The sequence below is a fragment of the Ricinus communis genome, chromosome 1 (assembly GCF_019578655.1).
Source record: "Ricinus communis isolate WT05 ecotype wild-type chromosome 1, ASM1957865v1, whole genome shotgun sequence".
NCBI classification, from domain to species: Eukaryota; Viridiplantae; Streptophyta; class Magnoliopsida; order Malpighiales; family Euphorbiaceae; genus Ricinus; species Ricinus communis.
Window position 1 is genome coordinate 3,564,592 of NC_063256.1, and position 16,916 is coordinate 3,581,507.

The 16,916-nt window shown below is 36.6% G+C and overlaps 2 protein-coding genes across 4 annotated transcripts; one reads left to right on the forward strand and one right to left on the reverse strand.

Annotated features, from left to right (window-relative positions):
- Nucleotides 1-1,108: 1,108 nt before the first annotated feature.
- LOC8289135 (alpha-1,4 glucan phosphorylase L-2 isozyme, chloroplastic/amyloplastic) lies at nt 1,109-7,542 on the reverse strand. 3 transcript variants are annotated; one of them, XM_048369784.1, is made up of 15 exons: nt 6,988-7,542; nt 6,653-6,882; nt 6,361-6,462; nt 5,673-5,849; nt 4,799-5,074; nt 4,340-4,611; nt 4,128-4,245; nt 3,533-3,973; nt 3,287-3,439; nt 3,014-3,142; nt 2,538-2,774; nt 2,358-2,434; nt 1,916-2,102; nt 1,606-1,806; nt 1,109-1,531 (listed from the first exon to the last, which is right to left on the reverse strand). In XM_048369784.1, exons 1-15 carry the CDS (start codon nt 7,193-7,195, stop codon nt 1,385-1,387), a joined length of 2,955 nt encoding a protein of 984 aa, XP_048225741.1. In that variant the 5' UTR covers nt 7,196-7,542; the 3' UTR covers nt 1,109-1,384. The 3 variants fall into 3 exon arrangements, with proteins under 3 accessions (XP_048225741.1, XP_048225746.1, XP_048225748.1); XM_048369789.1 differs by having other exon boundaries at nt 1,109-1,501; nt 6,988-7,536; XM_048369791.1 differs by lacking the exon at nt 4,799-5,074.
- Nucleotides 7,543-8,496: 954 nt separating this feature from the next.
- Nucleotides 8,497-16,671, forward strand: LOC8289136 (putative SNAP25 homologous protein SNAP30). Its single transcript, XM_015728417.3, has 6 exons — nt 8,497-8,674; nt 9,013-9,457; nt 15,387-15,480; nt 15,589-15,716; nt 15,793-15,890; nt 16,300-16,671. The coding sequence occupies exons 2-6, from the start codon at nt 9,080-9,082 to the stop codon at nt 16,397-16,399; spliced, it is 798 nt and encodes a 265-aa protein (XP_015583903.2). The 5' UTR covers nt 8,497-8,674; nt 9,013-9,079; the 3' UTR covers nt 16,400-16,671.
- The last annotated feature ends 245 nt before the right edge of the window (nt 16,672-16,916 follow it).

The following is a 16,916-nucleotide window of genomic DNA, read 5'->3' on the forward strand; positions in this document are numbered from 1 at the left end:
TGTTTGATTGTAATTATTGAGTATGTCTAACCAATCAATTCACTTCAGTCTCCATCATAAACTATTCTATTTCAACAAATTGATCGACCCCTTTGTGTTAACATCAAGTAATTAATATTCTTTAAATAAAAAGTAAAATTCTTATTAAAGGGAAAAATAAATCTCCTTTGTTTGCTAAGTTCGCTATTTAATTATGTTTCTACCGAGGAAAACCGGGATTGATTGGTACCTTTTCTTTGGCAGCTGAAAGATTTGAGAACCAAAATCAATGTGCTTAATATTGGTAAAAGGTTTAGTATGTTAAAATAAGTAATAGGGTCTCTTTTTAAGTGACAGTTAATTTGTGGTGAAAAGGATACTAAAGTTCAATATTTTCATTACATTAAATCAAATCAGTATCCTTTTTAACGTACATCAAGCAATTGATGGTTGAGAGCAGACAAAACTTTATTTTTGTTTAAAAAATAATTATTCATTATTCTTTATAATATTATTAATAGAATATATTATTTCGTTTAGTGGAGTATGAAGTAACGAAAAAATAATATCTTACAATTTAATCCTTAATTATATTTAATATTAGTTACTAATATTTCATACTATGAAACATTTTAGTTATTTACTAAAATGATATTTACCTTTACGTATTGTGAATTTTCCTTTCACTAACGAGAAAAATATTTTATTAAAAATATATAAATATTTATACTATATTTTGTTTAAATCTATAAAAGTTATTTACAAATGTAAAATTTATTTGTTTTGAATGGAATGAAAGTTAATTTAAAATTTTATATAATTATGTATAGAATTGATTATACCTAAATTAGATTCTATCAAAATTGGTAAAATTTCTAAATAATTTTACATCAATTTGATAATATATTTTTTATTATCAAAATATCTTTTTTAATTTTATTATTTTTATTTTATTTTTTTTAATTTTTTTAAATAAGATAAATTTATTAATAAATTTTAATCAAATATAATATTAATTTTTTAAAAAATAAAATAGAGAGATACTGATTTCTGTGGCCGAACTACTTTTAATACGCTTTGTATTTTATTCTTTTCGTATAAAAAATTTCATATAGCTTAAAAAGGGGGGGAAAGGAAAAATGAGAAGCTCTTTTCTTTGGATTTTCAATAATGTCCTGTGCAAGAGTCATCAAGTAAAACTCGACTCTCGTGAGCAGCGAGATTCAAGGTTGTACTTTCTTAGCACAAATGGTTTCAGTTACTAGTTTCTACTGTCATACACTACTCTTTTCAGAGCTTGGAAAGCCTAACTGCATCTCCAATCCCAAAAATTCCTATAGTCTGAGATATTACACTGACAATGGGAAATAAGAGTTTGCACCTCTCCCATCTGGCATATACCAATTTAAGGTAATAGAACAGGATCAATCCTCCATATGTCTTTTGCATATTCACGAATTGTTCGGTCACTGCTGAACTTGAATGATCCTGCCGTATTCAAAATCGACATTCTTGTCCATTTCTGCTCCAATATGAATAACAGCATTAGGTACCTCTGGCAAGCATTCGAACACTGAACTCACAATATATGTAAAAAAGAGGAAAGGAAACCTAGACATTACTCACTTTCTGATCTCGATAAGCCTCGTCAACCTTCTCTTGGCATTCCAAATAACTAGGGAAGTCTTTGCCAACAAGGAAATAGTCAGCTCTGCCATAACCTTCATTTCCTTCCAAAGATCCCATGAGTTCGTCATAGTTATAGGAACCAAAAACACCACTTCTAACAAATGCCTTCACCTCTTCAAATCGTGGGTCAGCCACAAACTGCAGAGAATATGAAACCACTTAATGTGCAGGTATGAGCCTGCGGACTCTTATGCGTTTTAACTTATTTGCTAAGTACGTGGAAAGAAACATACGAGTTGTACTATACCTTTCCCTCTGCTCTTTCCTTCCTTAGGCCAGCAATTTCATGGGCCCTTGCACCAAACAGGAAAAAATTCTCTTCTCCAACTTCTTCTCTTATTTCAACATTTGCACCATCTAAGGTTCCAATAAGCAGGCAGCCATTCATTGCAAACTTCATATTGCTCGTTCCACTAGCCTCCATTCCAGCAGTACTACGGAATTTGATAATACCACCAAGAAATATAGAGAATCGGTTTTTAAATAAAAATGAAATTAGTATTTCAACTAATAAAGTAAGCTCAACCTTTCCAGTACTGCATGCCTGCAACATTAAGCTAAGGCAATTAATAGTAAGTTCTTACTGAATGGTAGGCTCGTATCCCACTTATACTACTCAAAAGATGGAAACTTGTCTAGCAGTTTTGAGGAAAAGAAGAAAGCGGAATAGTTTTGTAGTAAATTAGAACCTGATATGCTGAGAAAGCTCACTTCCAGGAATTAATACTTCTGCAACACTGACATTGTAATCAGGAACAAAGACAACCTATAATTGACCAAAAGAAATAAACAGGATTATACACCCTGAAAAAGATGAAGGTTTTTTCAGCCGATTGGATTATGATTTAATTGATGGTCAATAAAAGTACCTTCAAAAGATCACCTATCTCTGGATCATGGTTAACAATAGCTCCAACATCAGTAATAAATTTCACGATCCTCTTGGCTTGGACATATGTTGCAAATGCTTTGCCTCCAAATATACACACTCGAGGAACATACCTTTCTTTTCTTTCCTCAGCACTCATTTCTTTCATCTGCTTATATCGGTAAACAATTCCCAATATATTTAACAGCTGCCTCTTGTATTCATGGATGCGCTTTATCTGAAAAAGGAACAGGATTTTTGATTGATTATTCTTCTCAGGCGAAGAACATGAAGATGGTTCACAAAAAAAATAAGCACTAGATATTCAGGATCATCCCAGACAGAATGGCTCTGCCTAGTAATAACTTGGAAGTTAACATTATTACAATATGCATATTGCATAGAAAGACCAAAATCTATTCAGAAATTACTTGCAAAAGGAACAGATTGAAGAGATGATATGCAGAGATCATTAACCTGAACATCAAACAATACATCTGGATTAACAGTATATCCAGTTTTTTCCTTAAGGAAAGCTGCAACCTTCATCTTGTTCTTTCTTTTTGCTTCCCTCCATTCAGTTTGGAGATCCACATTATCTGCAAACTGTGGAAAACCCATATAGTCTGTTAAATATTTGAATTGCGAAAAATTGATAACCGCAATGATGAGATGGAAAGAATTTATTTGAGTGCATCTAAATATATCTAAGCTATTATATAACACTGTTCATTTCTTTTTTCTTTTAACCTGTTTAAGTGCCATGAGTTTCTCAGTGTTTAGGACCCAATCATCTGTTCCAATCCATTTGGTTAAGATTTTACTGAGGTCTGGATTGCAAAAGCGAATCCATCTTCTTGGTGTGACTCCATTTGTTTTGTTCTGAAATTTCTCAGGCCACAACTGCAGAAAAGGCTACACATGTTAAAATTCCTTGAAACAAAATTTCACTAGAAAAAATAATAATACAATAATGACATTATATTAGTCATTTACCTTATAAAAATCATTAAAAACTTCATTTTTCACTATTTCACTGTGAATCTCAGCAACCCCATTTACTGTATTTCCACCAACAACACATAGGTTCGCCATTCTAACAAACTTTGGTTGTGCTGGATCTACCTTAAATGTCACTTCATTTTTCTCCTCCCCTTCCTCTTCCTCTTCTTCTTCTTCCTCCTCCTCCTCCTCCTCCTCATCTTTCTTCCCTTCCGTATGTTTATCTTCGGCAGTTGATTTAGTTTCTTGTTCAGAATCTTCAACTTCAATATCCTCAATTACAGATTCAACAGCAAAACTTTTATCCGATTTAACTAGCAATTGTACAACTGACTCTGGCAACTCAACATTATCAAGAATTCGCATTTCCTTCAGCTTTTGCTCCAACAAGTCAAGATCCTCCATGCCATACTCCGCAATTATGGTATGAATCAACTGGTTAAGAATTACAATTTGAGATATTAACTTCGAATTATCAAACCAGAAAGGATATCATCTAAGAATGAGCATAAAAATGCCTACATAAGTTGTCAGGAGTTAAAAGACAGATTCAGTTTGAGAATATTGCCAAAATGGTGTCCAATCTCACCTCTTCATCAATCATCTTAATGATCTCTATGTGTCGAGGAAGCAATTCCTGAAGTAAGTCCAAACTCCATTTCTCCAGAGCCTCAGGTAGAACTGTGTGATTTGTGTATGCGACAGTTCTAGCATAAAATCAAAGAAGCAGCATAAAGAATATCAGCTCCTGCATCTAAACGACCAACATATTATCATATGTTTCAATATCCATAAAAGTACCTTCGAGTAATATTCCAAGCTTTGTCCCAACTCAAACCTTTGACATCCATCAAGATTCTGATTAGTTCTGGTATGCAAAGAGTTGGGTGAGTATCATTCATCTGTACTGCAACCTTATCAGGAAAATTTTCCCATTTCACAGCTTCCCCTGATCTTCTCTCAAAGTGAGCAATTATATCTTGTAGAGATGCAGAGCATAGAGTATATTGTTGCTTCAATCGAAGAGTCTTGCCCTCTATTGATTCATCTCCAGGGTATAATATGTAGCAAATCTGATCACAACATAACATCATGAAAGAAGAAAGCCACCGTTTATTAGTCTTTATACATGCAAGATTAACAATTTTTTTTTCTATTGGCAATAAGCTTTGGTTCAGAAGTACTGGAATCTTATCCAGGTTGCTAGACTGACCCACTTAGAGCCCAAGGTAGGAAAAGAACAGAAGAGAATTCGCAAACCTTCTCAGAATTCTTTACGGCTGCATATGCTTTGGCATGATCTCCAGTATTAAAAGCACTAAGATCAAATTCTTGTGGTGAAACTTTGGTGGACCATAACCGAAGGTTTATTGTAGTCTTAGTTTTGTACCCTGGAATTGGGACATCATAGGCAACTGCCAATATGTTTTCTCCTCCGATCCATTCTTTACTTCCATCTGGCTTTAAGATGACTTTACCATAGAATTTCACAGGATATGAGACATCATTTCTTACAATTTCCCAGGGATTACCCATCTACCAGGAAACGTTCAATCAGTCAACATTTCATAGAAATCGTGCAACAATGCAGTTCACTTGAAAATTCGTGTCGAACAAAGAATCATTTCTTACAATTTCCCAGGGATTACCCATCTACCAGGAAACGTTCAATCAGTCAACATTTCATAGAAATCGTGCAACAATGCAGTTCACTTGAAAATTCGTGTCGAACAAAGAATCTAATGAGGTAGTAAAATGTAAAATTTTTTGTGTAGATAGAAGCACTAATCACTGAATCTGCAATTTCACCTTGAGCATTATTTTGTTATAATAAGATAGTTCTTGATAAACTTCTATAGAGATTTTAGCTAATCGTGTGATGTATTAACCAAGTAAATATAAAATTCTACAGCTATTTCCAATTGTATAACTAGATTGTAAAGGAAAACTATTATGTTGTCAATTAAAATTAGCTAAAATTCTATTAAATGCCAATAATACTGAAAAAGAAAAACAGTGCATTCCCAATTAGGACGAGTGATTTTGCTGATACAAATTGAGAATTGATAATTGTGTTGAAGTCAGAGATAAGTTCAACAAAATTAGATGGAAATGATGCATAATTAAGATGTACCTCAAGCCAACTTTCTGCAACTTCCTCCTGACCGTCTTTTGTTATAAGCTGTTTGAACAAACCATATTTGTATCTAAGTCCATATCCCCATGCAGGGTAATTTAGTGTTGCCAAGGAATCAAGAAAGCAGGAAGCAAGCCTCCCTAGGCCTCCATTACCAAGTGCAGCATCTGGCTCCTGCCATGTTTATCTGATAGATTAGAAACTGCTATAAACACATAGTTGGAATTGATGCAATTTTGAATTTGAATTTGAAGTTAATATACTGTCTAAGTTTCGAATTTTGTAGCTGTTAAAAAAAGGCTGCTGTAACAGTACATTTTCTCTCCTTAAAAGGCAGTAACTAGAGAAGCAAAATATGTGCAGAAACAAACAAAAAAGGGAGAAGGGGAGAGAGAGAGTTGGACCGGAGTTTGAAGAGATATGTTTGTGTTCAAGATGAAAAAGAAAAAGAAAAGAAAAACCTATATCTTGTGTTTTAATTTGCTGAATTCAAATGCCTGTTACTCTATCATGTTTAATTTTTGTGTGACGTCTCTTCTCTATCTCCAACAACAATATGCGCAACTTTGATTAATGAATGTAAAACCAAATGCCAGAATCACAAGAATTAGTATTCTGAATTAGAAGGCATTATTTGGAAGAATGTCAACTAATTCCCTAGCAGATGATCAGCAAATGGTCTGACCTGTCTAGCTACATCCTCTAAATTGTGACCCAGCTTTTTCAAAGCCTCTGCATAAGCCCCAGATAGCTCCAAGTTACCAATTGCATTTAGCAATGCTCTTCCCTGCAATAATATCAAAACAATAGTAACTAACAAAAAAAGGAATATGTATTGGTTTACTTCAGTAATCAAGTGGTCGTGGATTTCAAACCCTGAGAGTCACATTCCTCTTCAAATACTTGAAATACCAAGAAAGAAAAATCTTACTGATTATTGCTTGTAACAACCAAGTTCCATAAGGATCCTAACTAACCTGTAGAAATTCCATTGACAGATAATATGCCTGCTTCACATGGATCTTTGCATAGTAGTCATACGTAGCATTCCAATTTATAATAAGCGAATCGCGTACACTTTCTGCAGTTGCAACAAATGCCTTGGGGAGCTCAAAGTGTTCAGGAGAGAAAGATGGTGTGAATTCAGCGTGGTACTTGATGCTCGAAGCAATAGAGGCTGAATCGGGAATGAATGAAGCCAAAGAATCTGCAAGCAAGCAAGAACAGCTTGATTAGCCATACGAATGACAAAGAAGAAGAAAATGGCTGTCGAGTAGAAGTTGAAGAAAGAATTCTGAGTAATGGGTTGAACCTCCTTGAGTGATGTGTTCTTGCAAGTCCTGCTGCCTTTGATCACTGGCAATGTTCTTGACAGAAAGAGTTCTAGTTCTTGAACGACTGAAACGTTGGGGTGATCTAATAAAGAAAAGCTTTGAATGAGCGGTTCCGTAATTGAAATCGATGAAGGTTGAACTGAATCTGGAATTTGATTTAGCTGTAGGAAATGGTAAATTAGCCATTGTTTCTTGAATTTGTGTATGTAATTGGATTTGAAAGTGGAGGAAGATATAGTGAGAGGAAGTGTGAAAGAAAAGAAAGAGTGAATGAAAGAGAGTGCGGGTGAATTTGTCTCCTTATCTTGTTGTTTGGTGCAAGCTTCTCTTCTTCGATCATTCAAAGCTTCATATTCAAAACGAGGGAAATTTTAAATTTGTCGTTTTCCCCTGTCTATTGAATTTAATCTATATTCATAATTAAGAACTTGATCATCTCCATCTTCTCCTTCTTGTATGCCACTACCTACTCATATGAACTACAATAAATTCCCTCGCATTTCCTGAATTTGGTTTATTTTTTAAGTGGGAATGTCTACAATATCATAGATTTAATATTATTATGAATTTAAAAAGTTTAATATAATATCACTTCATAATTTTGAATAATTTATCCTGGAATCAAAGTATTTTGATACTGCTACGATACAAATTAGAATTTAGTGGATAGCTTAAAAATTGGAGAATACGTTATTAAAAGGAATAAAAAGAAAAAACAAATATCTTGCTGGTTGTTTATAATGGCCACTTTCAGGGACAACTATATGCAACTTGCAAGGACCATTTATATTTATGTAACTTTTAGCTGGGAAGAAAACTGAAGCTGGAAATTTGCTATTATTAGTTTTGAAGCGGAATATGTGTTTTCCAAGTGGGAATGTCTTTATGAGATTTTTATTTTTCAACTAAATTCATTATCAATTGTTTAAATTTTTTATTTTTATTTTTATTAAAAAAATTTATATATACTTCATAAAAATCTAATTGAGTGTTTCAATCTTTAATCAAAATAAAAATAAATATATAAGGATTTTTTTAGAGATGGTAACAGAGTGGGAGGGGAGATGGAGACTGAAAGCCATTCCCGGTTTTAAACTGCAAAATGAAGGAAGAGTATTGAACTCTCATCGCCAAATAAAAGTCTTCCTACCTTCTTTTTATACAAAAGAATCATCAAGCAAGAGAAAATATAATTAGATAAAGACATCGGATAATATTTTAAATATTAACATTTTCAACCATAAAATTAAATATTTAATTATTTAAAATTAATAAATATTTGTGAGTAATTTATAAAATTTAATGTTTAAAAATAATATATACTTGGACCGGATAAAAGTAATATGGACGGTTGGCCCAACAACCAAAAGAATCAGAACCAATAAAACAAAATGTGTCTAATTGTGTGTAGAGAGGGAAATTCAGTGGTGGAGTAGAGAGTTGCATTTGATGCAAGAATTGAGAATTGCAAATCGTGTCTCTTCTCCTTTTTCGCATGGCCTACCATCTGGTTGATATATTCAAACAGGCCTTTCCTATTTTTGCTCTTATTTATCATCAAGTTTCTCTAACAAACCAATCTTCTATCCTTCTCCTTGTTTTTCTTTGTTTAACGTCAAAACCTTCTTTTCTTCCACTTTTCATTACTTCCTAAAACATTTTTAGGTACCCCTTTTCTTCTTCATCTGAATTCTCTGTCAATTTTGGTTGATTACTACATCTTGTTCATGATTGTAATTACTTAATGTTGCATTTCTACTCTTTTTACGCAAAACTTAATTTTCTGGGTTTCTGTTACCTGTTAACTAGCCTTTCTAAGGGTTTGTATTGGTTTTATCATCTCATTTTTTCATTGATATAAGATGAAATTTATTGTTCATTAACTCCGGGGTTCATTTTAGTTGTCTCTGTTTCAAGTTTCAATAATGTCATTGCCAGATTTTTTGTCGAGATCATGAACATGTATGTGAACATAGACACTAATTGACATTGTTTATGTTTAGGTAGTTTCGGACTTTCCTGCCAAGCCATAGATATATTTCATGCGGGCAATCTTTCCTTACAAACGAAATGTTCGGATTCTTGAGGTCGCCTGCAAATAAAGCAAATGATGAATCCAATGCCAAGCAAACACATCAGTCTGCAAAACGAGCTAATTCTGAACCTGCGCTTAATATCCCAGGTAAGGATTTTGATGATGATGCAACAGACAGATACAAGAATGGCTTCCGCGAGTCGGGAGGACTAGAGAACCAAAGTGTTCAGGAGCTGGAGAATTATGCCAAATACAAAGCTGAGGAGACTACGAGTACTGTTAATAATTGCCTAAGAATTGCTGAAGATATCAAACAAGATGCTACAAAAACTCTTGATACGTTGCATGCCCAAGGTGAGCAAATCACGAGGACTCACAATATGGCTGTCGATATGGAGAAGGATCTGAGCAAGGTAAGCTCATTGTATAGTTGTGAACTCTTACTACAATTTTATGTTCACCAGAAGGAAAGCCAGTAGTCAATTCGGAAAGCTGATAAATGCCCTGGAAAACGGTGGTGAAATGATAAAAATGATGAAGTTATGAATGTTGGTTTCCGAGACGTGCGTGGTAAATTATATTAAATCTGCTCTTACAGTTTTAGGAACAGTACTCATAAAAATCTGCGAGGAAGAGCAAATGAACATGTATCATGAGACCTGAGCAATATTATTCTATCGCCAATACTTGTATAAGACCTTCTGTTTAGATTGAGTTCGGCAGCCTCACAAAATGATTTTATTCATGAGTTCACAAGCAATTAAAGCATGCTAAGGAGATACACATGTTTGCGATTCTACATCTAAGTTATGACCATAGCCACTTATGCAAATACTAATATTACTTTGTTTCCGCTGCAGTATAAGAGATATCACATGTCGAAGAAACACTTAAGTTGGCATCAGTCTGCTAATTTGATTGCTTGCATTATGTGGAAATTTGTATTGACTTGTATTGATAAGCTGTGATGAGTATTTTATAATTCTGAGTTGATTTACAACTGATTGAAGAATTTATACTGATACTTGCATATGCTTAACGGCTACTTTCTGAGAAGGGGAAAGGTAGAAGTGACCTTTCTTGCTTTGCAGGAAAGGTTGCTCCCTTTCACTCTTGGTCAGCGATGAGAAGCCTACACAAGCAATCCAGCTTGTGCAGTCTCTGAGACCATGCCCTCTATGTTCTTCATTCTGCTTTCTTTAACACTCCCCCTCAAGTTGGGTTCATATAGGTTTATTGAACCCATCTTGCTGAGAATAGACCGATGACTCTGCTTGTCAAGGGCCTTTGTAAATATGTCTGCCAATTGATCTTGACTCTTGATGTAGGGAGTTTCAATTTCTCCTTTTTGAACCTTTTCTCGGATGAAATGACAGTCGACTTCGATGTGCTTGGTCCTTTCATGAAACACTGGGTTTGATGCTATGTGCCGAGCACCTTGATTGTCACAAAATATTTTCATAGGCTCCATCGTTTCTACTTTCATGTCCTTGAGTACTTGCTTTACCCAAATGAGTTCGCTAGCCGTGGATGCCATCGCACGATATTCTGCTTCGGCGCTTGGTCTAGCAACTACGCTCTGTTTTTTGCTTTTCCATGTCACCAAGTTTCCCCCGACGAATATACAGAATCCAGTGGTTGACTTTCTATCACAACTTCCAGCCCAATCCGCATCCGAGAAACCGACTGCATTAGTGGAGCTATTTTTCTTCATCCAGATTCCCTGTCCGGGTGTTCCCTTAAGATATCTGAGGATCCGATCAATTGCTTCAAGGTGACTGGTACGAGGAGCATGCATAAACTGACTTATCACACTAACTGCAAAAGAAATGTCAGGTCTAGTGACAGTTAAATAAATTAATTTCCCTACTAAACGCTGATAGTGCCCTATGTTGGTCAAAGGATCTCTGTTTTCTAAATTGAGTTTAGTTTTAGTTTCCATTGGAGAGAGAACAGGTTTGGCTCCTATCTTGCCAGTTTCCTTTAATAGATCAAGGGTATATTTTCTTTGGGATAGGAATAGACTTTTGCTGGATTTTGCTATTTCTATGCCTAAAAAGTATGATAACTGACCTAGATCTTTAATGTCAAATTCCCTTTTTAGACGTTGTTTGACATTTTCTATCTTTTGATTATCATTCCCGGTTATTATGATGTCATCAACATATACCAAAAGAATAATGGTGTGTGCGCGGGTGTGTCTAACGAACATGGAAGAATCAGAATCACACTTATTGAAATTAATACTTAATAGAAAACAGTTGAGTTTAGCATACCATGCCCTTGGAGATTGTTTCAGGCCATAGATTGCTTTCTTAAGCTTACATACCAAGGATGAGTCTGAGTTTGTCTTATACCCGGGAGGAATGGCCATGTAAACTTCTTCTGCTAAATTTCCTTGAAGGAAGGCGTTCTTGACATCCATTTGGAATAGATTCCAACCTTGATTGATTGCTACTGAGAGTAGGATCTTAACCGTGTTCATCTTGGCCACTGGAGCGAAGGTCTCTTGATAATCGACTCCGTAAGTTTGAGTGAAGCCTCGGGCTACGAGTCTGGCTTTGTATCTGTTAATAGTTCCATCACTATTGTATTTGATCTTGTATACCTATTTACATCCCACTGGTTTTTTATTTGGTGGAAGAGAAACAATACTCCATGTGTCATTCTTTTCAAGGGCTAGAAGTTCTTCTTCCATAGCCTTACACCATTTAGGGTCGGAATTGGCTTCGTAGAAGTTTGTAGGTTCGGAATGATTGGAGAGCTGACATAGGTAATTGCGATATTAGTTAGATACAACATTATATGAAATAAAATTCTGAATGGGATACGTCACCGTATGAGACACATAGTCTCTAAATTTCACAGGTGGTCTGGTTTGTCGACTAGAACGTCTCAAGGCAGTTGCTTCCTCTGAGACTTCGTGAAATGAAGCTTCTTGTTCTTGTGAGTGGTTATCTCCCCCTGAAGGAATTAGCCTTGAGATGTCAGGTGGTTGTTCTGGGAGTGGACTGTGATCAAAGCTGCTAAGAGAAATATCAGAGTTAAGCGGAAAAAGAGAATTAAATTCAGCACCGGTAGGGTTGGTATAGTAGGACTCATTCTCGAGGAAGGTGACATCCCGAGAGACATAGGTCTTGTGAGTCAACGGATCATAACACTTGTACCCTTTTTGGGTGGAGGCATATCCGAGGAAAAAAGTTTTAACCGAGCACTTGTCTAGTTTGTGGTGGCGAGTGACATACACATAGCACACGCACCCAAAGACCCGAAAGTGACCTAAATCAATTTTCTGACCTTTGAGAATTTCCAAGGGACTCATATGATTTAAGGTGACTGAGGGAAGTCTATTAATAAGATAGGTAGCGGTTAGGAGGGCATTCGACCAAAAGATGGAGGGAACATTATGTTGAAATAGGAGAGTACGGGTGACATTGAGGAGATGGTGATTCTTTCGCTCAGAGATACCGTTTTGTTCGGGAGTATTGACACAGGTAGTTTGGTGAGTAATGCCATGTTGTTTAAAAAATGTGAAAAAATTTTAATTTATGTACTCCGTACCATTATCTGAGCGAAAATTTTTTATATGTGCATTATACTAGTTTTTGATAAAGTAGTAAAAGTCTTGAAATCGTGAGAATACTTCATTTTTGCCTTTTAACAAATAGAGTCATGTAGTGCGGGAATAATCATCAATAAAAGTAACAAAATATCAAAAATGATTATATGAGGTAACGGGGGCAAGTCCCCAAACATCGGAATGTATTAATTCAAAAGGTTTTTCAGACATGCTTGAAGATAACGAAAAAGGAAGTCGTGTGTGTTTGGAAAATTTACATACATCACAGTGGCTAGAATCCAAGTTAAAACAAAATAATTTGTTGAGAACATGGTCGGAGGGATGCCCTAATCTTCGATGCATAAGCATGTCTTAGGGGGTTTTGGACACTAGACATTGCTGGGGAGGATCAGAAAGGCAGTATAGGCCATTTTCTAGGTGTCCCTTACCAATCGTCTTCCCGGAAATTCGATCTTGAAAAAGCACTGAGGATGGTGAGAAAATAACTTTACAATTTAAATCACGAGTGATTTTACCAACAGATAAAAGGTTAGATTTAAAATTCGGTAAGAATAAAATATTCGAAAGAGATGAATTAAATAAGTTTGAGGTGCCATAATCCTGAATTTTAACTTGATTTCCATTAGCCACTGTCACATGCTGAGAATCTCTGCTCTGGTAAATTTTTTATAATTTTGCAGGATTCCAAGTCATGTCATCAGTAGCACCTGAGTCAATAATCCAGTCATGTTGATTAGATGCAGTATTATTTTTAAGTGACTGAAAATTAGATTGAACCGAACCTAACCCATCGGATTGAGAGAATCCAAACTCGTGGGGTTGTTGGGCCAAGGTTTGCAGTTGGGCCACAATGTCCTGAATTTGGGCCTGGCGGGCCTGCTGTGAAGAGGTCAGATGGGCCTGAGGTAGATGGGCCTGAGGCAGATGGGCCTGTGCTAACCCTAGGTCCGGCCCAGTTGAGGACATATGAGCCAGGCCTGGGCCGAGCCCAGATGAGAAGGGCGGGCCTGGATCAAAAAGTGGGTAGGGCCGGGTCGAGCTGGTGGACCGGGCTTCTGAGTCGGGTTGGTGGAGCCCAGCGTTTCTGGGTCGAGTTTTGGGTCGGGGCGTCATATAACTTTCAGCATATGACGCCCCCACACCCACACCCCTTCGCCTAAGGTTTTCTTCCCTTTCTCCCCAATTTTTCTGCCTCCTTTCTTTCACGCTCCCGAGCCTTCCCACCCCCGTGCTGGTCGCAGCTGAGGGTGGAGGTGCCAGCCCGTCACGGTGACCGCTGCAGTTGGTCACAACGCTCGATGGCGCCGACTCTCCCTCCGCTGATCGGGTCGCGTGCGTGGAGTAGGCTCGGTTGTCGGTGGTCTCTAGAATCTCGTTCATCGAGTTCCTTCTTGTTTCCTCACGCTGAATCGAGGCTATTATGGCTTCGATCGATGGCAGTTGAGGGGCGAGCAGGATCTGCGATCGCAAGCCCTCGTAGCTTGAATCCAGACTCCTCAGGTATGTGTAAATGAGATCTTGCTCCGCTCTCCTCTGTAGTTCTTCCAAATCATTTGATGGTGGGAGGTAGTTTTGTAACTCCTCCCACCTGGTTAGAATTTCTGTCGAATACACGGTTGAGTTTTTGGCCCCTTAAGCAATCTGGGACAGTTCTTGCTTTAATTTGAATATATGTGCAAAATTATTTTGATGGCAGTAGAGGGTCTTTATTTTTTCCCATACTGCTCTTGATGTCTCCATAAGGATACATAGCCGAGCTATTTTACTGTCCATTGTGTTGGTGAGCATGGACATGACCAAATGGTCAGATGATTGTCACTCTTCTAGTTTTTCTAATTCTTCTTCTGTTGGTGCTTCTGGAATTGCTGGTTTTGGCTTTTGTTTGCTACCTGTGATGAATCTAATTTTTTTTCTAGCACTGAGGGCGATAAAAATGAATTTTGACCACTCGAAATAGTTGTGACTGCCCTGCAGCACAATATTGGTGATTTTGGTAGTTTCATTATGAGCCATTGTTTTTGAGTATTGAACTGTGATTTTTGTGGCTCGGTAGGTGATGACTGGCTAAACCAGCTCTGATACCATGTGGAAATTTGTATTGACTTGTATTGATAAGCTGTGATGAGTATTTTACAATTCTGAGTTTATTTACAACTGATTGAAGAATTTATACTGATACTTGCATATGCCTAACGGCTACTTTCTGAGAAGGGGAAATGTAGAAGTGACCTTTCCTGCTTTGCAGGAAAGATTGCTTCTTTTCACTCTTGGTCAGTGATGAGAAGCCTGCACAAGCAATCCAGCTTATGCAGTCTCTGAGACCATGCCCTCCATGTCCTTCATTCTGCTTTCTTTAACACATTCTCTTGATTTATAAATGCACATGGAAAGGAACTCATTTTTATTTTGGTAGAAATACTTTTTTTTTTTCTTTTTGCATCCTGATTAGCTTCTAAAAGTTATGGGTCTAGAGTTGTTCACGCATTAGCATTAGGCATGGGCATCCAGGAAAGAAGGAATCAAGTCTGATATCAATATACCCAAATTTCTTCCTTTTTTCTTTTTCTCTTAACAGTTATAATTAACACAAAAGTAGATACCATCCAGTGGCATTTCTTTCATCCTTTTAAAAATTATCTTCTAAATTCTATGCATTGTGCTTGGCATGACATTTTCTTTTTACTGCTTCCTGCATTCTTTTCAACAGCCTTGACGAAGTAATTATATTGATAGAGATCGTGTCCGATAATCTTAATTTGTAGGGTGAAAAGCTTTTAAACAATCTTGGGGGAATCTTCTCTAAGCCTTGGAAGCCTAAGAAGAATCGGCAAATAACAGGGCCGGTGGTCGCAGCAGGTTTTTTTTCTTGTCCTAACAGAATTGGCTTGTTTCACTTTCTAAAAATAACAGTGCATCATCTTGACTTGCAATCATGCTTTTCTATGATGTATTCCGTTGGTACAGATAATCCATCCAAAAAAAGTGACAACCACAAAGAACAAAGAGAAAAGCTGGGTTTAGGAGGTAAACGAGGACATTCAGCTCCTACCACGCCTCCTTCTGAACCAACAAGTGCCCTACAGAAAGTTGAGGTTTGTGTCATTAACTGATAATGGGATTTAGGAATTTCATCACATTGTATTGAATGTACATTTTTCATATTTCCAGCTAGAGAAGGCAAAACAAGATGATGCACTTTCAGACTTGAGTAATATCCTGGGAGATTTGAAGGGTATGGCTGTTGACATGGGAAGTGAAATTGAAAGGTCGGTTGTCATGTTCTTATCAATTCCAAAAATGATATCAGATTTTCATAAATATTGGCTTATTAGTTGAAGTGTTTAAAACAATTCTTTGCTTGCGTTATATTTCCAAAAGACCCTCCAAAACAATCCCATGCGTAAGCAGCAGGGGCCTTTTCAGCACTGTACGGCGTTTTTCACCTCTCTTTTAATAATTTTTCCGAATAACAATCCAGAAATGAACTGTTATTTTGTTAATAAAGCTAAGTCCCGTTAGTTTATAAGTTGCCATTGCAGGACTAGAAGGTTTCACTCAGGTTTTGCCTTTTCCACCACTGCAGAAATCAGATCAATTAGCAGGGAAGCTAAGAAGCACAGAATAGAAATCAAAATGTACAACTCTCTAATGCTCTAATTTCTCTGGAAAATGCAGGCAAAACAAAGCCCTTGATCATCTCAGTGATGATGTGGATGAGCTGAACTCTCGAGTGAAAGGTGCCAATCAGCGTGCACGACATTTGCTTGGGAAGTAAGACTGCGAAGCCACCAGATCACCAAACAATGAACCCCCTTTTGTCGAATTTGATTTGTTGATACCTGGAAACCACTCGTGTGTATACACGCTAGTGATGATTTTGTCTTTTTTTCCTTAAAAAGTATTGTTGAAAAACATATGATTATTGACAGTACGATATCAGTTTCTGTATAGTGATATGTCTATTGCTTGGAACTTAGGATTGTGCAAAGTTAGATTACTTAATTTTAAAATGTCAATGAAATACAAAATCCTCCTTCACATTGTTTCTATATATTTTAATGACGATGCCAATGGAAGTGGCGGTCCTGTGGTGTAATCTGCAATTCCGCTACCCAAGCATGCATAAATTATTTTGAAGAAACTCGAACATGAAATAATAAGAATTTATCGAGCTCAAACTAGAAATGGCACGACTCCTTTTAAGGAAAACTGATTCATGGATCAAGTGTCAGATCATTGGAAGAAGTAATCTCCAAGCTGAATTGCCATCTGAAGGAATGAGACAACAAGAA